This window comes from Cottoperca gobio, chromosome 3, assembly GCF_900634415.1.
Source record: "Cottoperca gobio chromosome 3, fCotGob3.1, whole genome shotgun sequence".
Classification (NCBI taxonomy): Eukaryota; Metazoa; Chordata; class Actinopteri; order Perciformes; family Bovichtidae; genus Cottoperca; species Cottoperca gobio.
In genome coordinates this window covers 27,038,344-27,062,534 of record NC_041357.1, presented here as the reverse complement: position 1 = coordinate 27,062,534, position 24,191 = coordinate 27,038,344, and the positions used below count along the sequence as shown (strand labels likewise).

The following is a 24,191-nucleotide window of genomic DNA, read 5'->3' as shown; positions in this document are numbered from 1 at the left end:
TGTGGCATCGATAGGTCTCAGCTCAGTTTATGGTACAACCAACATAAAGTCACATTTTCATGACAGTGACAAGTAAGTAGCAGAGCAGAGCAGACATGCAACAAAAAGCATCCAGTGAGGAGCGGGGCAGAGGGTGCAGTAATATCTACACCAATCATATGGATTGCTCAACAATCCTTCCAAACCCCCACAGATATTTCATGGACAGCATGTGCTCAAGGACAGTAATAATCGCCCTCATTTAAAAGACTTCATATGAATCATTGTGTACACTTGAGGATGTCACTTTCTGGCCACATCTGCTCGCTGGGAGATGCTTGTTCAGAATCGAAGGAGGATGTTCAGCTTTGGATCTGGAAATGAGGCTGTAGATTGGATTATGATGCCATTTTTAATCCATCTTTTTCCCTTGCAAGATATTGCTCCTCCCTTGCTTCTTAGCGTTATACAATACTTGACAAGAGGAGATTTTTGCTGAATTCAGACGCAGTGATGACTGTGTGATTCCTTGTGACACTCTAATTTGAGATTATAGTGCCACAGCTTTGATGCAGACATGGGAATAAAACTTTGAGTCACAGAGAACCTTCTCTTCTCTGGGCCCATTAAAATGGTCCCACTCATCTCCTTGTGTACTTTAATTACAGTCATCTTGTCCTGTCTCTGATCTTGATTTTGGAGAAAGTAGGCGTCCAAATATCATGTTTCTCCTTCAGTTCATTAAAAATAAAATACTAGCTGTAACTCATCTCAACACGCTCACTGACATGGCGTACTATTTTTCTCCATCTCACATGGAGATGAGTTTGAAATATCATTTGACGCATCGATGTTGGCTTCCAGTCAGTTATGGGCCATGATCCTTTAATCTATTTGTAAATTACAGTAAGGAGTTTATAAGCTTTGTCTTTGTCATTTAAGTCCCAGACAACAAGAATCTTTTCATATACACAGTTAGCCGAAGCACAGGTTCAATACTCGTGCTCTCCTGATTGAGTTCCACATCTGTGGTTTTAATTGTAGCATTGAGTGTTTGTGTAATCATAGTGTTGAGTGATTCAACAACAAGCAAACTGCTCTCAGATCGGCAACTTTTTTAATTATGGTAATATACAATATCTACCCTCAAACCCCGAACAAGTAGGTGGCTAACCTCATTTTATAGAGCACTTCTCTCTCATTGCATTTCCATTTATCCATTTATTTGTGGTACATCTCACTCAGAGAGTCACACGTTCATCTATTCCACTAAGTGCAGTGTGGAGCCCCCTGTTTCAGCATCTTGATCAAAATTGTTGACCGTTGCCAAATGTCTGACCTTTCTGTATCAGGACAGTCTCCCCAAGCCCCAAATCACCCTTCCTCGTGACATTTAACACAGTGAGTAAGAGAGCAGAGGGGGTCAGAGGAAACACAAGCAGCTGGGAGGAGCGTAACAAAAATGGCAAACTGTCTAATTCATGTCTCACTTACGGATGATGACCTGTCCAAACTGTGGCTTTGGAAATAGGAATCGCTAATCAGTGTAGCGTTTTAGTATATCTGCAAATAGTTCCCAGTGCTAGGCCTTTGTTTACAGGTTCTGCCTGAGCAGATGCTGGGGGAATACTATATGGAGACAGACAGATTCCTTAATGCAAAATAAACCAATCACAGACTGGGAACACTGTATCAACAGAGAAGATCACCTGGGTCTAGTTGTACCTGAATCAAATGTACAGTTGGCTGAAACGTGATGCTACAAAAAAGCATTTTCTTTAAATGCACAAAAACAACATGTCTTTGTTGTACCTCTCTCTCTCTCTCTCTCTCTCTCTCTCTCTCTCTCTCTCTCTCTCTCTCTCTCTCTCTCTCTCTCTCTCTCTCTCTCTCTCTCTCTCTCTCTCTCTCTCTCTCTCTCTCTCTCTCTCTCTCTCTCTCTCTCTCTCTCTCTCTCTCTCTCTCTCTCTCTCTCTCTCATGCACACAAACAGCTCAATTAAAAAATACTTTTCATGACAGCTGACGAATGAGTCAATCATAAATATAAAATTCTAAATAACACATCCAGCGATGTTAGCCACCACAGGGGTCCCCTCTCTCAGGATGTTTTCTATTTTAGAAGTCTTATTTAGCCTTTTCCCCTGACCCCCCCGGCTTGTGAGAAACTCGTTCTTAAAACTCACATTTCTCTCAACGTCAGACATTTTATTCTTGAGGAAGATAATCACACTTTTGTGGGAAGTGAGTCTCTATATATATATCGCATGTTATTACACCATCATAGCCAAACAAACACCAGGCAGGGTTGAGAACATCCAATGTCACAGACAAGGAGACATACAGTACAGTGTGTCTGACAATCTTGCTCCATTTTATTTCACATCATGTGCCCCCACATGATTCAAATGTTAGCTGCATATGTGAACTAAATGCCAAGGCTGGCACAGCTTGTAATGAAAGCGTTGTACCTGAATTATTAAACCAGAGCATAATGTGTTCAATTATAATAAAGGTAAGGTTCATTATCTACTTATAATACAAGTTATAAAGTAGTCAAAATAGATGTAGTATTGTCAAATTTGATTGAAATGGATAGGTTGATTAAATTATGTGAGCACTTTTCAATCAAAATACTATATTTGTGTGTAATATAGTGTGTATACTTTGCAGTTCAAGCCACAGTATAACTGTTTTGGCAATTAATAAGTGTACACAAGTGCTCACTGGCACTTCTTAGAAATTGTTCATCTGAGATGTAAAAGAAAAGAAAAAGGTGTGCATGCATATATAAAGAATTTGAATCAAACTGTTTAATTCCACCAAAAGCAAATTCTAAAACCGTAAAAAGCAAGGATGAAGGAACTTAAATCTTGTCTTGCTTAGCAACTAAGAGCCTCCACGGAGAAATGTTTCAGATGCATGCGGCCAATAACAAACTCAAGGGCACTAAAAGCAGAGAGGAATCTGTAGGCCACAAAAAAAGAGTACTTGTGGACTTTTTCTATTCAGTTTTGCAGCTACAGTGCGTCACTAGAGTATAACACCATTAAAAGCAGACATACAATGTTGATCATTTCTAAACAGCTCTTGAACTTTTAACCGAAAATAAAAACGACTTAACCTTGGTATATTTAAAACATACCATGTATAAAAGAATATGAAAATCAATATGTAAGCCTGTGAAAACAGCGAGAAGCGGAGGCCTCATCACTAACTCTAATCAATGATAAAGTATGTCCCCTGAGCACACGCTTCCTCAAATAAATAAGAAACCACTAACAGGCTTCAATTATACATCCATTTGGATAGAATCTGCCCAGATAGGTAAATTGGCCTAATTAGTAAAGGATGTGTAATCTGTGTGCTGTTCCATAACTCAACACAGTGTATCTACAGGCCTCCTGGATAACATGTCCATACCCTGAAACTGATGAATATAATTATCATACTGCTATGGCACTAACAATGCCTTATTAATAAATTAAATAATTAGTCAATTGTAAGGATTTTCATAAAGCAGTAAAGCCTTTCATCTTTTAAAGTGAATGGGTTAAATAAGTGATGAAGGTGCCATGAAGCTGCATAAAACGATGAAGAGGCTGCTCTTCCCTTGTAAATAAACACTGAGATAAACACCTGAATGTGTGAAAGGCATTGATGTTAACGTGACGCCTCATTCTAAGCCTTGTGTTGTTTGGAGAACATGAGTGTTCGGTGTCTACATTTACCTGAAGTCACTGTACGGGTGAATTATCCAAAATCCGGCGGATTTAACCCGCTCTTGTTCCCGTTCAACCGCCTTCTCACTTCCAAACATCCTCAGGGAGAACTTGTTGACCCCTGGTTGAAGCATTGCCCCTAACTGTCTGTGTATGAACCCAGCTTGAAATAATCTCTCGTCGTCCGGCAGAATTTGATCAATGCCATCCAACTTTATAAACCCTGACTGCTGGTCTGGGGAATCTTTTTGCGTTCCATCGCCGCCACCGCTGGCCCCTTGCGCGCCTTGATCCGGCGGCCCATCACCGATGACTCCGGGGGGGCTCTCCTCGTTCGGGGTGACATCCCCCTCGGTGATGAGGCGCCTTTCCTCCGCCGTGTCAGAGTCGTGCACATGGCGGCTTGTGATGGACGAGAGGCTGCCTCGAAATCTCCGGCAATCTCCATTTGAACTGGTCTTCATCGGTCTCCCTATGTCCGTCTCCATGATCACAGACTCCCCACTTTTGGTCTCCCCGATGCCTTTGCAGCTTCCCCCAGAGGTCGGTGACGGTGACAGTAGAGGCTTCATCCTAAGACTCTTCCTCCGGGTGTCCTTGTCTGCGTCTTCTCCTTCGCCCATTATAGATGTTTTCTGTCCAATGTGCTGTGGCAAACTGTAGAGCCTTTTACGCATGGAGGAGTGCAACCTCTCCATTATGACATTGAGACTCAGTGGAGAAAATTAAATAAATCCAGATTGTTAGGCTGTATAGTAACGATTATTGCCACCAGCCCCGCGCTCCCTATCTGTTTGTGAGAGCGATCAGTCTGGAGCTAATCTGAATCCCTGAAAGCCTGCTACACATGACATGGACCGCCGTGGCTCTAAAGAAACAGATGAGAGATACTCTTTCTCATAATAAGACTACCTGACAGTTTGCATATGTCCTCACGCACAGCCTGGGCGGTCCGCTTGGCCACTGCGTCCCCGATGTACATCTTTGTGCCGTTCCGACATTGTGCGCAAAAGTGGAAAAAACTGCTTGAAAGTCACCTTAGCGTGACATGTGAGGGACGTGCAGACGGACGGTGATATGGAGACGAGGGAAAGGTCATGCACGACGAAGGATGCTCTTTTCACCAGATGTCTTGCCAGCTGCCATCAAACAACGCCACACAATCATGCAAAATACAGTAGAGCATTCCAGGGACCGCTGACATCACTGATCCATAGTCACGGTGCGTTTTGGCGAACTGTGAATATTCATGATGCTGATCTATTGGGTTGCCATAGGAGCGAGAACTGCAAATAAGCTCAGCCCACCTTGTTTAAAGGGGAATGCTCTTCCCATTCTTAAAACGCTCTCCTTGTCTCTTAAGTTAAGGCTACAGGTAGGCAATGCAAACCCATTGTTCTGCCCACTTTACTTGAAAACACCAAGTAGCCTGTTTGCCATCACTATTATCAGTCTGATCAGCTGCGTAATTTGCGCACACAGATACAGTTGAAGTACAGTAGGCTCGTCTATAATTTGGCAAAAAGTATTTTATCAAACAGACTCCCATATAGAACTGGTGAGTGACCTCTCAAATGGCAATATATATATATATATATATATATATATATATATATATATATATATATATATATGAAGGATACATAAATACATTCTGATTATATTGTTTTTGTCCAATTAAGGATACATAGTTCACAAGATATCCATCTTAAGATGGTGCCACAACACATCACCCGTGTTGTTAAAATAAATAAATGAATATATTTTGAAATTTTAAATATTTTCTTCTCATCTAGGATAATGACAAACAAAAAGCATTGAATATTGTCTTTAGAAGAATGCAATTAGACCAATGAACATATGATTGAACCCTTTCTTCAAATATTTGTTTGATTTCTTGTAATCATGGATCAATTTTACACAATTCTGGAACACTTACAATATTTATGTGAAAAAGGAAGCACTTCCATTGATAATGATAATAATAATATCACCAATAATAATAATAATAATAATAATAATAATAATAATAATAGAAAAAACTTTATTTAACAAAGTAACAAAGTGCTTTAGTTGAACCAGGAACAAAAGCATTGCAGGGCAATAAGGAAATAAAATCAGACAATTACAACAATACAAATAAAATGGAAATAAAATAACTCAAATTATTATGAAAAGGATAGGCATCCCAGTAGCTCATATATATATATATATATATATATATTAAATTAATCTGATACTCAAATGAAAACAAAAGTGTAATGTGTTTTACAAGATCTCTATCAACATTTTTTTGTCCCCACCCAGAGTAAAACTGTCTCCCATTTATTATGTCACATGTTGAGACACACATGTTGCCTATCTGTCAGTCAAGGTGAAGAATGCATTTTCTGGGTACAATAGGTGTGTGCTCGCGCTGCGCGCCAATACGCAACCAGGCTCGCCCACTCACGCTGTTTGTTAGCACGTCAGGTGTTGGTTTAAATTAGAAAAGAAAAAGATCGACAAAGAAATACTCGAAATGACCACCAGCCAGTCATGGACGTTAGCACGATATGGGCGTTTTGTTCCAGGCTCTACAGAGGGAAGTCCGTGGAAGGTAACTGACAAGTTATTGAACTGCGTTATGCTAGCTAGCTAAGATTAGCTAGCTTTCCTATGAAGCTAACGTTAGCTATCGTAGCATAGTCTGACACTAGCTACCGTTATTAGTCCCAAGTAACCATAGTTTGGCAGCTAACGTGTATTGGCTAATTATAACATTATTGCACACATGAATTCAAACCCACTTCATATGTATCACATAATTTGGACCTACCTGCCGGTTAGGATACACACACACACACACACACACACACCCCCCCCCCCCCCCCCCCCGTAACGTTAAGGCGTGTCATTTACGTTACACCCCAAGTCACGCGATCCTTTTTTGTTTGTAATTTTCTGAAATTGTAAACCTTAAGTGTCAAAACCCCAGAAGATTGTTTAAAAACTTTAAACGCTGTTTTAAAGCTATTTCCATAACATTTCTGCTCAATACAAATGATTTTAACTGATTGTAATTAATTTAAAATGTGACACATATCCTTGTAAATTGCATGAATCAACTAAACATGCTTTTTTAAATCTGCATTCATTTATATATTTTTCTTATTTCTTTAATTTTGTATAATGATGCTTTTGTTTTTCTTGTCTTTTAAAGTCAAATGCAGTGAAACTGTAAATGGGTGCAAATCGGATATGCAGGCAGGATGCAAGCAGGATAGACTTCCTGGTAAAGTCCAATAAAGTCTATTAATAAATACATTTGATCAATAAAATCAATACATTTACTGTAAACATAACAACAGTGGTGCTGCATCAATTCAAAATAAGTCTATCTAATTATAATACTTTGGATCATCTTCCACAAGTGTGGAAAGATACATTTTAGGATGTTGCCACTTGAATTTACACATAGCTATTTTAAGTACTGTTATCTGTATTTGTCTGTGTTTCTTGCGTGTAATCAGTTAGGACTAAGTATTGTGAAATGTAAAAAATTAGAAAACCATTCCCACCATGTTGTTGGAGCTTACATTGACCTTAAAATAGCTTCTTTTGCCTGAGCGACATTTAGAAAACCTAAAGTTATTCAGTTAAATATATGGAAATGAGAAAATCTGCTTTTTACTGCAGTGCATACAGCTTTCATTTGGAAAGCTGCAGTTCTGAAGTGATTCCCAGCCCTGTTTTAAATTCAGTTTTGGTACTCACATGGGCGGTTGATACAAAAACATCACATGCAGACAAAGATGGATCTCCAGAAATAGATTGAAAATATAAAATGTAAAAGAAATGGTATCAGTAGCAGCATATAAGCATTTTCTTTACACCAGAGATTTTAACTTGTCAAAGTAGAAAAAGCACAGGTGTTACTAATAACATCAGAGATTGCTCGGTTCAATACGCCAGCATGCACAAAACACTGAGCTGAATTAAGCCATCATATTTAATTGTATTTTTTACACCTCTGCTTTTGCTGTTGTGACATGTCAAAGTGTCTTCGTTGGCCTGTTGTAACTCTGAATGAGATATCTTTTGGCTGTCATGTCAGGCTAAGTGAGCAATTTCAAGACATCACTTTGGGCTCTGGTAAGTTAGGATGGTCATCTGGTCATTATTTAAGATACATTGTAGCCCAGCTTAATAATAACAATAGACTAATTGATCATTTACTGATACTAATAACAGCTCTTTTTAGTTGCATTCCTTATTAAAGTGCAGTATGTCGTCTTAGTTCTGATTCTAAAGACACAGCCTAAGTAACATATTCACTGTTTCACAGATAAAACAACAATTTGGCAACTACTGTACTGTGCGGAAGACTTTGTCAATCTGTTTTGAGTTTGTAGCCCTGAGCTTGGACTAAAGAGAATTGGGGATGCTGTTGTTTGCTGAAACACATTTAGGAAGTGTAGCTTTAAGGATTGTGGGTTTGCCTTTCATTGACTGCATCTGACTCTAGATGGCAAGCTGGAGCTACATGTTTAGTGTGACGACAGGGACGGATGGTCGTTAAAAACGAAATCTACCTACAATATGACGACTTTGAGAATAGACGTACAGCAAAAGGAATACATTCTAATTTTTCAATAAAAAAAAAACATGACTTTACCACATTGCAGGGTAAAAAACACCTCATAGAACAATAGGGTTTAAGTTAATGCTCATACTGTTTCCTTTAGCCTACCGTAACTGTCTTTTTACCAAACACCCTCTAAAATGTACAGATGGATCCATAATGAGTTGATTAGGAAAACTAATTATGCATTATTTGCACATGCTAATATTCTCTTCTCTTCACCAGGTATTTGAGGCAAATCGTGATAAACCTGACATTTTCATCACAATTGTGGAATCTGGATACTTGCTGGTATTGCAAGGACAAGAAAGCTTGGTAAGAAGACGGTGTGCTTAGATTTAGGCTGTTTTTGTTTTCTGTTTTGCTTTCCATGCATTTTCTATAATGATATGCACACGACACCTGAAGGTTGAGCCTTATTTCAGCCTCATGAGTGTTCTTGTTGGTGGTTAGAAAGCCTATTCTTTTGACTTTTGGGTTTCCATGTGATATGTATTCTGAAGGATTATGGATTAAATAGGATTATATATTAAAAAGCTCGTGGTTGAAAATGTCATGAGCATACGGTAATGAAAATATCCTTTTAAGATCATCTCGTAAATACACATTGTAAGAGGCAATTAAATATTATTTATTATTATTTACATATTGATATTTACTCATGTGTTCCTACCTTTTTAATATATATATACTATATATATTATATTGCACGCTAACAAATACAAGCAAGTGACTTCAGGACAGACTGATTAAGTAAACTTAGCGGCTGGGGCAGAGTAGAGCCGCACAGTTTCCCGACTCTGTATGTTGTAGAACGAGTTGCGGATTAACCTGAGGATTTATAGAGTTTGCCGAGATACACGGGCATTTTTGGGTAGAAATGTTTTTGTTATCATAAACTTGTACAAAGGAAAATGAATCAATAAAAACCTTTTTTGCTCTCACCTACACGTGGTGTCAGTGTGAGCTGTGTGCATAGGACCAGTGACCGGTCAATTTAAGGTTTACACTCTGCTACAAGTTTTGGACACTTCACAGAGAAATCATCCTTTTAAAATCGGTGTAGCCGTTCTGTGGTGTACATCAAGTTATTTCGATGTTGACATACAGACTTGTAGCTCATAAGACCTTGACATTTCGACTCGAAACAGTGTGTTGCATAGGTGTTGCTTTGTACCTATACTTGAAGCTCTGCAGGTCAAAAAATAAATGATTGCTAAAGGGAAGTAGCTTGAAATCATGTAAGGCTGCAGCTGTGATTGTCATGCTCTGACACTAGCATTCTGTAGACACGACACAGTTGTTATTACTGGTTGTCCTCTCCTATATGGAAGAAACATTTTATATGAACTATTCATTATTAGTAATGCTGCTACAAAACGACATTCCTGGATCGGACATGTCTGCTCTAACCTCTTCAAAGAGTGTTCATGTATCATGTACCACTACATTGTAGATTTTATGCTCATGTACCATGGCTTCTCTGTGAATATAAAGAAATTAACAATCTATATGTTTATGTAAAGACACCAGTTTCTTGGATGTAAATCTTTAACAGAAATCTGCTTTCCAGATAATAAGCTTCGATGAAGGCCTCATAATATTCTGCTGAAGAGCTTGACATTTCTGATTTAAATCTTATGACATTTGACCGGATTGTTTTGGTTGAGTCACCCCAAATGTCCCTCAGAACTTTAATAGCCCACTTCAGGCTTGATTCAGATTTTGATAGAAATATTTCATATGGTCGTCCGGTTGGGCTGGAATTTACATGCCTTGATTCAGTTTCTATTTCTATGCCTCATTGAACATTGGACTTGGCATGTATTGTCTGAACATTGGTTTATTGCCAACCCTTGGCACAGCAGAGTCACATGTACATCTTACATCCAAAAGTAGGCCAATACCAATTGTGGACAATCATGAATAGTGAAAGTGTAATATGAATCTGGGGGGTTTTTACCAGTTATGACCTTTTTAGACACAAAAAGTTAACTTCCTGGCCTGCAGACAACATGAATTTGAGGGACTACCCAATGTCTCATTAATGAAGTTTTGGCAGGTGACAAAGCTATCTTGCTCCACCAGTGTGCCGAGCCAGACAGATATTCAGGTCAGACTGCAGAGAGCTTTCACCGAGGATGATAGACTGCTCTATTATAGATTGGTGAATGCTCAGGAACTTTCAATACAGAGAGTTTAAGCCCTTAGGCTACATGGTAAGGTCTGAAAGAGATTTTTGGAATTGTCTTTGAACACAACTGACATTTCTTGTGTTAAAGAGAATCAATGGGTTACTTTGGATTAAAATATGGCTTCTCCTGACTTCACAGGCACCACCCAACAGTGTAAAATCAGCTATCTGTAAATGCATATGTATCTTACATACAGTCTCACTGACAACGCTACATACAGTGACCACATTGAGCAACCAGAGCAGAGTCGGCACTCCATGGCATGTGTTTTGGAGGTATGAAACACCATTCTTCCAAAAATATATTTGGTAATTTAATGATGACGGTCGAGAGAGTTTCAGATGCTTGTCCAAAATCTCCCATATGTCTTCGGCTGGGTTTAGAGCTGGCGACTGAAGGCCATAAAATATGATTCACATCATCTTCCCATCGTGCTTTGTATGGAAACGTCTACATTTGTTAGATTTCTACACGTTGTTTTTATCCTTTGTTTAGCCAGGAAGGTCAAATTGAGAAAAAATATCAATTTTTCAAGGGAATCCTGGTCAAGATGCAGCATAAGCAGTTTCACATACAAAGAGAGGCCTTACCAGCAATCCATAACTCATTCCACCTGAGTCGAGGATTATGTAAAACAGCAACATGTTTTACATTTATTCAGATTTTTCCTTTAATTAATTGCAAACGGTGGTCACATAAGTTTGCATTTGAATGGACATTGAAATCGAATGATTTGTTCCCCTAATTTTAATGTTATAAAGCATTTGAATATGTCATTGTGAGCAAGCAGCTCCACAAAAATGTATTTTCTTAGTTAAATATTTACTTCCAAAATGACTTAGTAATGGAATTGTTGCACTGAAAGCAGAAACAATTTGGTCAGCGTACTATGACTAAATGACTAAATGACTGAACATGAGAGTGTTATGGATGTGGAATGATAGTGCTACATTACAGTAGAGCACCTCCTCCCTGATGCAGTGCCATTGTTCGAAGGAAACCCTGTTGATATACCTGCATTGTTATTATCAAAGTCAAAACATTTAACAGAATAGGCTGATTACAGTATTTGGCTTTTGATGTATACATCTGCTTGTTTGATTCCCTGTGTGAAAAGCTTATCATAAGCCTCAAAGCTGGTGCTTGGAGGTTATTGAGTGAATAGAGACCCCTGCAGTCAGTTTTATGTAACTTTTTTTTAGCAGTCCAGAGTGAATCTATGGAAATCAAGCTGCTTTCACTTGGAAAAGTACAAAAGAAGACGCTTTTACATTCTTAAAAATGGACACCCCAAATGTGCAATCTATGAGTTAATGTATCCTATGGGTGAAACTGCTAAAGACGTTTGTTCTCTTGTCTTTTCTCAGGATACAATCCCTTTGCTCTGCGGATCCGAGTTTCTCAAAGTACACCAGAAATCTGATAACCTGATGTTTCGATTTAGTCAGAAGGTGAGTCGTGAGATGAATTGCAATCCCACAATGGATAGTATTTTCTCAAAGTCTTTCCTGGTATCTTAGTTCTCTTGCAAGATCAAGACCATTGCATTTATTACAATATAACAAAACTAGTTTTGGATTTATATATATTGTTATACTGTTTATTCAGTTGCTGTGATAATAATACAAATATTACCCAGATAATTTGTCAAATGTAACATTCAGACATGAGTTTCCTGAACATTACATTTGGAAGTCTCCTTTTTATTCCAACTCTTTTATTATTTAAATGAGATGTTGATTTAACAAACGCAACATACAAACCAGTGTTTTCATCGGCACAGCTTGAATGTATTTGTGGATTTCTGCAGGGAGAGAGCCGCATGATGAGGATGCAGTTTGATGGAAGTAGCAGGGAAAAGGCTATAAAGGAGTGTTCGAGTGCTGCGAAAAAATTGATGGAGTACATGTCTGTCACCACTCAGGAGGACGCCCCATTACCCCCTAATCAGTCCCCTGCTGAGTTCTCTGCACCAGTGACACAGGTTGCCCACTTTACAATTTAATAAATAAAATGTCTGTATTATAACCAGCGCTAGCACCCAGATCATTTGTCTGTATGTTTAAAATGTGTTGCCCATAGAAATCCCCAAAATATGCCTATGACATACACAACATGAAGCTTAGTGGCTGTACAGTCAGGATAGACACTGATCTCCTCTATCACCATTTAGTGTACAGTTTGTTTCACATTTATATCCGTGTAATTTAAAGTTCAATAATTGATGTTTAATCAGTACTAATTGTTTAATCAACAGTACTGTGATACAAAACTGTGGTCAGTTTCATCAGCAGTGACCCCCTTATTATTCTCACTAGATGTTGCTATTTACAATCCAGTCTTATTCTTAGAGGTGACACTGCAGCTACAGTAGGTGGTGGAGTATATACTGTACATGAATCATTAGCAAATCACAATATATGGTGTATAACACAGTGTGTCCCACTCCATACATACACACACAGACAGGAATGTAGAACAATAATATAATTAATGTATAAATACAAGCATCAAAGTGGCATAACCTTTAATCCACTGAAGAAATGAGTTCTTAATATTGCCTGTTGTTGTTGATTATGAAGACAAGCATTTTTCGATCGTTGGTGCTCTATCATACAATCCTGCTTCATTTCAGTCGCTTTTATTTACTTTGAAACTTAAAAACACTGCATATGGTTAATTATAGTACATTCAGAGTAAAACTTAGATCCAAACATCTGACTTACAACATTCAACATGAAGGACAGAGAAAGAAATGGACGTGGGTTTGAATGTGACCTTCAGTGAACAGACACAGTGAAGGAGTTCACGGTGAGGATGAAAGGGCTTTGAGGGGTGGATATGTTTCATTTAGTAATGAAGCCATTGATTAGCTTCTTAACCCAGTGGAGTCACGCTGCGTTTGTCAAATCTTTTTTTCTTCTTTTGTGTGTCAGCAGACTTTACAGGCTGTGAGAGTGGAGCCTGAGGTTGTGCAAGGATCATTATCCATCAAGCGTCTCACCCAGGTAGTGATTGTTCATGAGATTTAACCACTGAACATCCACTGTACAACATGTTAATTGTAATTTTGTGTTAAATTGAACTATGGAGCAATATGTTTTCATTGATTTTCATGATTGCTGGTTGCTCAGTTAATTTACTTCCTTCAATGATGACATTATTTGTTCTTTTATAACTTGAAACTTTAATTTCAGTATTTGTTGTGGACCTTCCACAGCACATCTTGGCACAGCCTGCTGTGATTCTGCCTCAAGTATATCGTCACGATTCATTGGTACAAGGTGACTTGGAGCCGATCCTGCGTCTTTGTCTGCTGGATCCCAGCTTTTACACATTTGTGGAGAAGGTGGAGGGGGAGCTGAAAAAACTGCTTCAAGAGTGAAAAATGGCAACAACAGCTGAAAGGCAGAAAGGTCAAGTCAGTGCAATGTGTTTTTTCGTACAGAATTTGTGTAGGCAGTGCCTGGTGGTGGTGGATGTGTGTCTTGCTGAGATGTTTTTGAATGGTATTGGGTATTAAGTGGTTAAAGCAAGAAAATCTGGATTAATTTTGACATTTTTTATTCAGAAAAAAAATATTGGTCTCACTCATATGTTTGATCGTGGCTATATACTCTGGTCCCTGTGTTCCCACCTTAATGCAGGCCCATTTCCACCGCAACACACATGGATACATCGTATTGAAAGAGGAGTCATGCAGCTACAGCAGTGAATTTTGCTATGCCAGCTTCCAAGTGATCCCACAATATTAAAGCTTCACTGAGTTAAACAAACTGCCCTCCATATATCTATTTAAGAATACATATTGCATAGGATTATAGCCATGCTATACAGTTAAAGAGAGAAAACAAATAAAAATCAATTGGGAAATATAAAAAAAATATTTTTTTTACAGATTTCCTATCATTTGAACACTCATACTTCAACATATACAAGACACCTAAGTTACTCTGGAAAGAAAAAAATAATACACTTATCATTTTTGTTTATATAATTAAACACACAGTAGTCATTTTCTGTAATCACTCTCAATTAAATTTAAATACTGCCAGTCATTGAAGCCCTTGCTTCACAATAAAAGTTCTGTTAAAAGTGGACTCATTGTCACAAAATCAAACATACTTAAATGACCATGATATGCTGTACAAATTTTCAAGAATAAAACAAACTATATATATATATTTATATATATATATATATAATTGTGTATATATGTATGTGTATGTATATATATATATATATATATATATATATATACATACATACACGTGTGTGTGTATATATATATATATGTATATGTATATATATATATATATATATATATACATACATTTATATAGATGTATACACGTATACATACACACATGTATATACATACATTTATATAGATGTATACACGTATACATACACACATGTATATACATACATTTATATAGATGTATACACGTATACATACGGATGTATATGTATATAAATAAGGATGACTCCATAAAAAACATAGGTCATTTTAGATGCAAAAAAAGCCACACGGGGATAACAACAGAAAATATCTATTCTGAGTATCCTATTGCGTAATTATCTTGCATGCATTGTACATGATATGTAATACAAAAGGGATCACCTCATTTGAGGATATGATTAAATCAATAAAGGAGACATCAACAGCACATTAAAAATGTGTACACCTTTGTGGTGGTTTTAGTCATTATTCGTCATCCTGAAATCTCCACGAAAGACTGAATAAGGCATGCTTAAGACAGCCATTATGTTCTTTTTGTTGCCAGTGTTATGCTGATATTGTTTCTCATAAAATGAGACAAGATATGCTTTTTTCGAAACTGCCCGGAGCTCTATCCACCTCTGATACCTTCATGTAGTCAAAAAAATGCAGTTTAGCCATCTCATCTGTGAAGAGAAAATCAAGAGAAGGCGTGACTATGGATAATCCTCACAGTGAGTTCTATATTTAGCCCCCATCCCCTACAACAGTGTCTTACTTGAGTAAATTGCTTATTTTGTATTCCTCTGGCGAATGTTTTTGTCCTTGTGGTTGTTTGTTGAATTTGTTTTCCTGGGGGGGAAAAAAAGGACTTATGATTTAGTGGCATACAGGTAAAAGCAATTAAAATCACAGTAGCTCGTATTTCGGTATAAATTATATGTGGAGCAATAGGAATATGCATTTACTTACATTGGTGCAACTGGTTCATCGTCTTAGCCATCAGAAAAGACAAACACAGAACACAGAAGTCTAGTATGAGACAAACGTACAAGAAAAATATCCGTGTTGCATGTTTCAGCACATTTACTGAATATAATGTCTTTTAATTTGCTGACAGTTTTCACAATGTTCCTTATATTTGGTTTAAAAATCAACTTGAAACCTAAAATTAGCTGAAAACCCTTCAGAGAACATAGATATGGTGGCATGATGCAGCTGACAGCACAGATTGCTTTGAATACTTGGATACTGGTGTGGCAGAATCGTGCACTGGTGGGAAGCTCTGACATCACAGACATGGGAGTTAGCTGTTGAGCAGCTTTGCATGCACGATCCTTTCGTATGATAAACAGACTCAGAAGGAAACCTCTAAGCATAGAATATATTAGATTCCTGCATTAAAGAAAGGTTTACATGTGTGTAGTAGAAGGGCTGGAAATGTGGGGGAAAGAAACTGTGGTACGGTTTCTTAAATAACCACATATTTAATGCCAAGTATTCTAAACATAGCTTCACACGCGATTTGAATCTCAGGGGTTTCCTGCTCATTTCAGACTGAGCATATGTGTAGGAGGATTACAGATGGCTCACTTAAAGCCATCTTTTAATTACACTTAGCAATGTCAGTGATTTTGAAAGAGCGTACATGGGTGTGACATTGTGACTGACTTGGCATAAAAACATGAATCCCTTCAAAGCCTTCTCTCAGCATCAATTCCCTGCAGTACATGGTTAATATCTCTATATTCAGTGCTAATTCCATTCAGATTATTGACGTAGCATTTATTAAAAAATACACATTTTTCAGTACCATACAACAGTGAAATAAACAACAAACATTAGAATGTAACAGTAAGAAACACTGCAGGAAGAGGAACTGGTGAATAATACAGAATATCGTTGCATTGAGTGACAGGTTAGTTAAAAGAACCCACAGCCTTGGGGTTGACAAGGTGGTTGGTGTTTGGCATACAGATGGAAATGTGTCAACAGGTAAGTAACCAGTCATAGGCACAGTGATATATTCTCCATGCAGTTGTAAGTCTGAGATAAGCAGCATTCCATGGCATTAATATGGAGCAGATTATGACAGTTATAATGTTTGACAAACATGATTCTGTGATCACTTCGTTCACTATCCCACCATTTTCACACCTCATGTGTACAGTATGCACCACAAAAGCTATGTTTACTGCTTTGCAAGCACATAACAACAAGTAACAGATTTGTACTGCGTTAGATTGATAGTTGTGTAGTGCATCCAAAACATACAGTGTGTGCGGGTGCAAGTTTTTTAGCCTACAATTTCGCCTTATTACATAAAGCGATCTCTAATTTAAGCAAGGCATCACACGGCAAAATCTGTAATTTAAGCAAGTCGTTTTTAAAATTCAGAATAAAAAATGTCAGGCTCTGCTTCAGAAGCTCTGGAGTATAAAAGTGTTCAAGCACAGCTAAGCCATCAAGAGACCAGAATTCATAATGCACGCAGACAGGGGCCAAAACCTCCGTGAATCAGGGCTGCTAAAGGGAGATATTAGAGAGGCTGTGCATCACGAGGAGGGAGTCCTCATTCCTGATTTGAATGGCATAAACATGGCAAATATAATCCACTTTAATCGCTTCATTTTTCCGTTAGATGAAACCAAACTAGAGGCCGTGCACAGAGCTCTCTTGAGCTGTGGGGTTTGTGTATGAGCATGCAAGTATTGTATTTTTCACCTCATGATTAACTATTTTAACAGGTCACAAACACATAATGTTATATATTGTTATATAATGTTATAGCTATTATAAACTGATGTATTACTTTAGTAATAAAACACTGTTTTGAACTGTTGATTAAATGTTTAGTCTTCTGTAATTGTGGGTAAAGTGTGCACAGTTAAGAGAAAGAACATGGAAAGGAGAAACAGCATCACATCTGATTAACTCTTGGACAGTCTGGTCTAAAACAGATTTATCTACTTATTATTCCTTACTCATTTAATCGAGTCAATCTTATTTTGTTTGGCCTACAATTGCACATTTCCGACGTCTCCCACGGTAAGTAAATGAAAAGCCGTTTGTACCCTGAAGCTCCATGTGTGTAGTCCGTGTTAGTGTGGAGGACAACTGTTGCTTAGTTGGAGTGATTCATATATTAGTGGTTTGGGTTTTTTTTATTCCAAAATAAAAAAGAAGACAAAGCCACATTGAGTAGAGGTCAGACTGGAAACGCCCGCAGGCTTTCTAGACATTTTCATCTTGTCACATTCTTATCGAGGGGATATGGTCCGCCGCCTGAAGCGTGTGGACCATTTCTTTTGTTAAATGGGAAAGCTGATCTTATGTACGGGATACTAGAAATAATAATAAAGAAGTTGAAATAATTGCATTAATTGGTTGAATGTTAAACCAACAAATGAGTAAATGGATTCAGAATTGTTCTTTTCATTTGTCCACATCTGTCGGCATAATGTTCAGACCCAGACTGCAGACACTTCGGTGTAACCTCGAGTGGCCACGAGTGTAGGGGCCCTTGAGATTATCTTTTGTACTCTTTACAGTGAAGTAGCTTTGTAATGCTACAACTGTAGTGGCCTGAAGAGAGTACAGTTTTTTTATTCAATAGATTCCATTGAAAAACAAGGGTCATCCTTCAATTAGAGGACTAAACATTTAAGTGTTCATAACAGTCGATGTTAATACAAGGGTGTTTCAAATCATTAGTGGATTACAGCTTTAATATCGCTCGTCTACATGTGTCTGTCCATCTGCAGGGTCTGCTTGAGGGACTTACTCCAAAACGATAAGATACATTTAGTTTTAAATGATTTGTCAGTTAATGTAAGACATATAAAACGTTGTGCATTCAGCAAGCAAATAACCAAATAACTGTGAAACTGAATCAAGGCATGCAGGTGGTTTGGATTTGAATATAGACGATTATAATTGAATATTAAGAAATATTGCTAGCAGTCAAAGAGGATAACTTTGATCTTTTACTCCAAAGCTTGAAGGTTTGGGCTTTAATAATGTTTCACTTCTTTCTTTTAGGTTTGCATTACGACAGCTAACAGACTGCTACAGGCTTGCATTTTTAATGAGGAACAGTTAAGAGGCACAAAATGTTTATTTATAATTAAAAAGAAATGTATTAGGTTTTTAATTTGACTAACGATTATGCCTCTATTGAGATATACGCAATTTAATTCATGTCAAAAAACGTTTGACTATCACCTTTGAAAACATGCCGGACTTTATGGGTTCAACCTAATGAAAAAGGAAATGAATGAAGACACTGATTTACTGCGTTAATATCTCAGCGACTGGACTGTGGGCTCGTAAAAACATACAAATTGACAGAAAGAAAAAACATCTCCGAAACCATGCAGGATCTCTCACTTACCACCCGTTTAGATTATGTTGCCATTTGGAAAGAATGGAAGGGGAAAAGAATAGTAACCAATTAAGTTATATCGTCGGACTGTTTTATAGCCACAGGCTGATAAACCCACCTTTATGAACACGGTTATTCTGCCATCAATATGAAAACAAATGTGCACCTAACATTTCCATTAGCACAGCACACAGACGGCCAACTCGTTGAAAGGTTAGCTGTAACTTATGTGCATTTATAAAGGTCATATTTGCATGCATCCAATATGTGGCTTATATGTGACAATGCTCTTCCTCTCTCCACACCGGTCGAGAGGCAAGAAGGCGAGTTCTTTGATAGTCAGTTGGCCTCAACAAGATATCTTCTGAGAGCAGATGTGACCTCGTGGTTCTTGTCGCTTTAAGGACCAGTGTGTAAGATTTAGTGGCAAGTGGTGAGGTTGCAGATTGCTGAATACACCTCCGCTCACCCGTCCGCTACCGAGCATGTTGGAGAACCTACTGCGGCCTTCAGGTGGCGTACAAAATGCAAAAGGCCATCTCTAGAGCCAGTGGTTTGTCTGTTCTGGGCTACTGTAGAAACATGGTGGTGCAACGCAGCAGACATGAAGGGCTCATTCCAAGCATGGAAATATGATTAATAATTTCAGGTGGTTATACACCAATGCAAACATAGTTATGAATATTATATTACATTTCTGCCAATAAATCCCCCTGAAAGCTACACACTGGTCCTTTAAGATGTGAAACACTCCGCTTTTGATGACATTTGACCTTTCAGCCATTGTCCTTTTGGAAAAGGGAGTTACAAGGTAATTCCTGTACTTGCTGAAACCGTTGCTACCTTTAATGATGTACCCGAATAAAACGTAGTATTAGTCAGTTAGTCATTATTTGTATACATTTAAAATATCGCTATACCTTTTTTATAGCTGACAAAAATAACCTTGAAACGTCTCAAATGTTTCAAATTACAATAATGTCGTATCTACTTTCATAGTTTCTTACTTCTAAGTGTCTACTGTTAGTCACAGAGGAAAGCTTTTCTCACCTTCAATAATGTCATCTGGACTCTTGCGTTTCTCGTACACAACGATGATGACTACTAGGATTATAATTTCTGCGAGCACACCCAGGAAAGGCCAAAGCGGTGCAAGGTGGCTGCGCACCCGTAGAATAGTGGTCTCGGCGGTGTTTCCAATCACACTAGTGGCATTGCATTGGTATACTCCAGCATCGACGTTTATGTCCAGGTTGAGGATGTTGAGCTCGGTGTAGTTGTCTCTGATAGTGATGAAGAAGCGTCCTGTGGAGTTGTCGATGTCCTGGAACACAACAACCATTTCTTAAAGTTAAATATATTGAAAATGTAAAAAAAAAATATGCTTAATTTTGAGTAGGTATATAGCATGCCCTTTATTATTTCTCTCAACTCAATATGTTTCATTGGCAATATTTCTAAAGCGTCAAGTAAGAATTACATTAAAAAGAAGAAGGTATAAATAAAATCAAGAAAACAATAAACACTTGCTCTGTGTGTGTGTGTGTGTGTGTTGAAGTTGTTAGCATGTGTGTGTCTCACAGTTTATATTTATATATACAGTATACAGTTTACATACTGTATATACAGTATATATGTACATATACCGTGTAGGATGTTCCGTCCATTTTGCACCATGTCCAGGTGGGATGTGGGTAACCAACAGACTTGCAGTAAAGCATTGCATTTTCCCCCTCGTTTTTATTTTCACTTCGCTTGTGGCCAGTGATAGCAGGTTTTGCTGGAAAGGTACAATAAATAAATAAAATGGATCATTAGCTGAGTTGGCAGAAGTAAGACATTCAAAGGCACGTTTTAACTCTTACCAGATGGCATGAATAAGGAAAGCATGATTGGCTGTTCTGGCTGTGGTAATAATTTGTGTTATTCAGATGACTGGGTGAGAGAGTGGAGTGTAATTAAGAGTCTCTATAGCAGGGTTGACAAACTGAAGCGGCTCATTTTCCTTTGATTATTTTACTACTTCAGACTATTGCAGTCAAGAAGAAGCAGTTAGTGGGCGCGTTCCAGATATTTTCAAAAATCATGTGAATCGTGTTGCATTATTTAGTTGAAATCATGTCATTACATCATTTGTACTTCACAGTATCTCACACGGAGGTAACTGAATGTGTGCTGTACAATGTTTCCTACATTTCAAGGCAATCCTCTTTTCCATTTAACTTGTAGTGTAAACGTTTTAAAAGCTAAAGCATGATACGGAGGTATTGATCTTGTATTCTAAGGTAAATGGGTATCTACTACCGTACTAGTTTTAACACCAATACTGTTTTTGCACATACTGTAGCACTAATTATACTCTAATTATTAGACTACAACTCCCATGAGTCTTTGACAAGGCGTGCAGACACAACCTCATGAGGGCTGTAGCTGATGGATCCTTACAAAATAGCTTTGCTAATGTAAAAAGGTTTAGTTTCCTAGAAGTGACGAGTCGTTTTTTAAGTAGTAGATACCTGAAAAGATTCAAATAAAAACAAAATGACCTACTTTTTAGCGTATCAGAACGATAGAAAAAAAGAAACCCCGTTTGTAAAACTACACTGAGTCTAGTAGAACACAGCCTCTGGACTACAACCCTTGATAAAAAAAAGTGTAGTTTTGGGTGTGCAGTTAATTTGTGAGCACGTATACCCCCACCACCAAACCCCAGCAACAGGGAATGCACTCTGGAAGAGATAAAAGCATTTAAATACAATTCATAATGAGGTCAGGGAAGAGGGGAATCAGTATGATATGCTGTTACCAGATGTTCCCATTCAAAATAATTCCACAGTGAATTCCACAGAAGACATTTCAAGCCAAAGACAAATTGTGTAATTTGTCCCTGATTAATGAATAAACTGATGATGAAAATGAATTTGATAAACGTTGGCATATGTCATAAAGCACTGCAACAGATGCCAAGTCAAACTGATCCATCAATAGAACACGGTCTTTCCCAAAGGTGAGACACAGACTCTCCGTGTAACTCTGCACAGCATCAGGAAGATAACTGTTCCTGCTCCTCCACTAATCCTCAGAATGACAATAATTCCTTCCATGCAATTAAGCAGGATAAGAGAGACGCCTGGAGTTAGCATTTTTCAGCTGCGCATGGATAATGGAGCAGGAGGGGTCTGAGCTCTGGTGACATCACTGCACTCTAATTATGGTGTGCACGTGCTCCCTGAGCAGGGGAGTGGCCAGGCTCATTTTTGCCCTATCCTGACTGTATTATGTCGGGAACAGACAGCACAGAGACGGCCCTCAGAGTGGCGCTAAAACAGGCAGAAACTTCCATTTTACTCTCCTCACTACGATTACTGTGATTATTAATCTGTGTGTGCTAGACAAAAACTGATTTAAGATTACATCAGATTTTAAAGAGCCATTTAATCCAATCCTTTCCCTACTTTACGTTTAACCGGTGACACGTTTTGATTTTGAGATTGTGTGTAGAATTGCACAAACGTGGACAATCGATATTTGTTGCATGCATGTAAGAAGGTTTTCAGAGAACTGTGCTTAACATTTACTTAAAATGTGAGAAGTATGAGGTACCAAATATGTATCTGTGGTAAGCTTAGTATAGCAGACAATAAACTCCACTGCTGCCACAGAGATGGCTGGGACAGGATTCAGAGCCTTAATCCTACAACATCACAGAATCCTCCATCTGTTGCCTCTGAGCTGAGTCCTGCAAGGATGAGTGTGCCAAGGACACTGTAGGCGAGGGATCTCAGTGAACTGCAGCCAGAAGCGCAGTGCAAAGCTGGCTAGCTACACAGTGGGCTTGCTACCTGGGTCACAAAAGATCTCAAACACCTCTAGAAAATCACAAGAGTATTTAAGTGTATTTAACTGTGCTTTGTTTATATCGAGCAGCTCTGAATGTCAAAACATTCTGGTTTTCTAATGTTTTTTTAGACATAGAATGCAGGCCTTTTTAAAGGGGCATGCATCATCAGTTTAGTTAAAAGAATGACGTGTTCCTCCAGGGGACAGATAGCGAGCCTCAGCAGTCACAGTGCTGCAGCCTAGTGATGGCTAGGACACTTCAGTTTGAATGGCGATGAGTCCCATCATCTCACAATCCAGTGAAAGCCGAACACACACGGTCATCACCCATGTTATGCAATAAGGCAGCGTTTTAAGACAGCGGCGGAATAAGAGGTAGGGCATGCTCAGTGTGCGCCATAGCCATGCCACAGCAAATTGGCTTAAGCACTACACACAGGCGAGCCTCTCATGAACAGGGTTTCCCTTTGTCAGAGAAGATTCCTTATTAAAGTTGAAGGCTTTGCCGTTAGCTTGAACGAAACGGAAACAGTAGTTATTTGGTTAGGTTTGCTATTACATAGACTGTCCGAGTTAACTTTCTCTACTTAAACCTTTATTCATTCTATAAAATACATTTCCAAACTTCAAATGTGTTTAACTGCTCGTCAGGAGGCCTCCTAATGGGCTGAACAGGTTTTAGTGAGCATGTGCAGCGCCTGTCCATTTTGCTAGACTGTTGTCTCAGTGAAAGAGTGACAACCGCCTCAGGATTGCCCCCGTCATAACCACTGCGCTGGATGAATCAATCTTTGTCGACAAAGACCCACTTCACACAGCTTTGGGTGGTTAACTCTTGTGGGAAACCTTCATCTCTCCATCTCTTAGTAGAAAACCGCAGGTGACATGATTCAAGCTAAAACTAAAGCCGGGGCTTTTTCACAATTTGAATACATCATGAAAGGAAATCAATTGTCAGACATTGGCATTTGTATAAGAAAATTGCACGTGTTAATATGTCAATCTTACCTTTTACTTCAATTGTAGCGTTTGCATTCGGCGCCATGTCAAATGTGTAAACACACATGTATTCCCCGGAATCATCCGCCCGTGGTTTAGTGATTCTACAACAAAATACAAAACACCAACTTATTCAATAACTTTCATTTACCCGTCGCCTACAGTACACTGTAAGTCGTCAAGTAAATCAAGTCAAGTCATTTCAGTTTAACTCCAGTAAGTAGTTC

General features: G+C 38.3%; 3 protein-coding genes across 9 annotated transcripts in view; 1 reads left to right on the top strand and 2 right to left on the bottom strand.

The window, feature by feature from the left end:
• hcn4 (hyperpolarization activated cyclic nucleotide-gated potassium channel 4) overlaps nt 1–6,536 on the bottom strand; it is a 58,614-nt gene extending 52,078 nt beyond the window's left edge. Inside the window, exon 1 of one of the 2 annotated variants that reach the window (XM_029456012.1) lies at nt 6,519–6,536. Coding sequence is in view for 1 of the 2 variants with exons in the window: in XM_029456003.1 (XP_029311863.1) it covers nt 3,710–4,398 (689 nt within the window). In the remaining variant the exon portion in view is untranslated. Of the gene's footprint in view, nt 1–3,709; nt 4,399–6,518 lie in introns of those variants that run through there. The other variant, XM_029456003.1, reaches the window with a different exon arrangement.
• rec114 (REC114 meiotic recombination protein) overlaps nt 6,085–24,191 on the top strand; it is a 25,985-nt gene continuing 7,878 nt past the window's right edge. The window contains exons 1-6 of one of the 5 annotated variants that reach the window (XM_029456064.1): nt 6,085–6,299; nt 8,550–8,639; nt 11,887–11,970; nt 12,330–12,503; nt 13,456–13,527; nt 13,740–13,940. In XM_029456064.1, coding sequence (XP_029311924.1) covers nt 6,222–6,299; nt 8,550–8,639; nt 11,887–11,970; nt 12,330–12,503; nt 13,456–13,527; nt 13,740–13,904 — 663 coding nt within the window. In that variant the 5' untranslated portion in view covers nt 6,085–6,221 and the 3' untranslated portion in view covers nt 13,905–13,940. Of the gene's footprint in view, nt 6,300–6,899; nt 6,975–8,549; nt 8,640–11,886; nt 11,971–12,329; nt 12,504–13,455; nt 13,528–13,739; nt 14,672–24,191 lie in introns of those variants that run through there. The other 4 variants (XM_029456054.1, XM_029456046.1, XM_029456075.1 and 1 more) reach the window with 4 other exon arrangements.
• The window catches only part of nptnb (neuroplastin b), a 24,220-nt gene continuing 14,942 nt past the window's right edge, over nt 14,914–24,191 (bottom strand). Inside the window, exons 4-9 of one of the 2 annotated variants that reach the window (XM_029456025.1) lie at nt 23,974–24,068; nt 20,772–20,905; nt 20,176–20,449; nt 15,714–15,735; nt 15,520–15,593; nt 14,914–15,427 (exon numbers count right to left, since the gene is read on the bottom strand). In XM_029456025.1, the coding sequence (XP_029311885.1) occupies nt 15,533–15,593; nt 15,714–15,735; nt 20,176–20,449; nt 20,772–20,905; nt 23,974–24,068 (586 nt within the window). In that variant the 3' untranslated portion in view covers nt 14,914–15,427; nt 15,520–15,532. The remainder of the gene's footprint in view (nt 15,428–15,519; nt 15,594–15,713; nt 15,736–20,175; nt 20,450–20,771; nt 20,906–23,973; nt 24,069–24,191) is intronic. The other variant, XM_029456035.1, reaches the window with a different exon arrangement.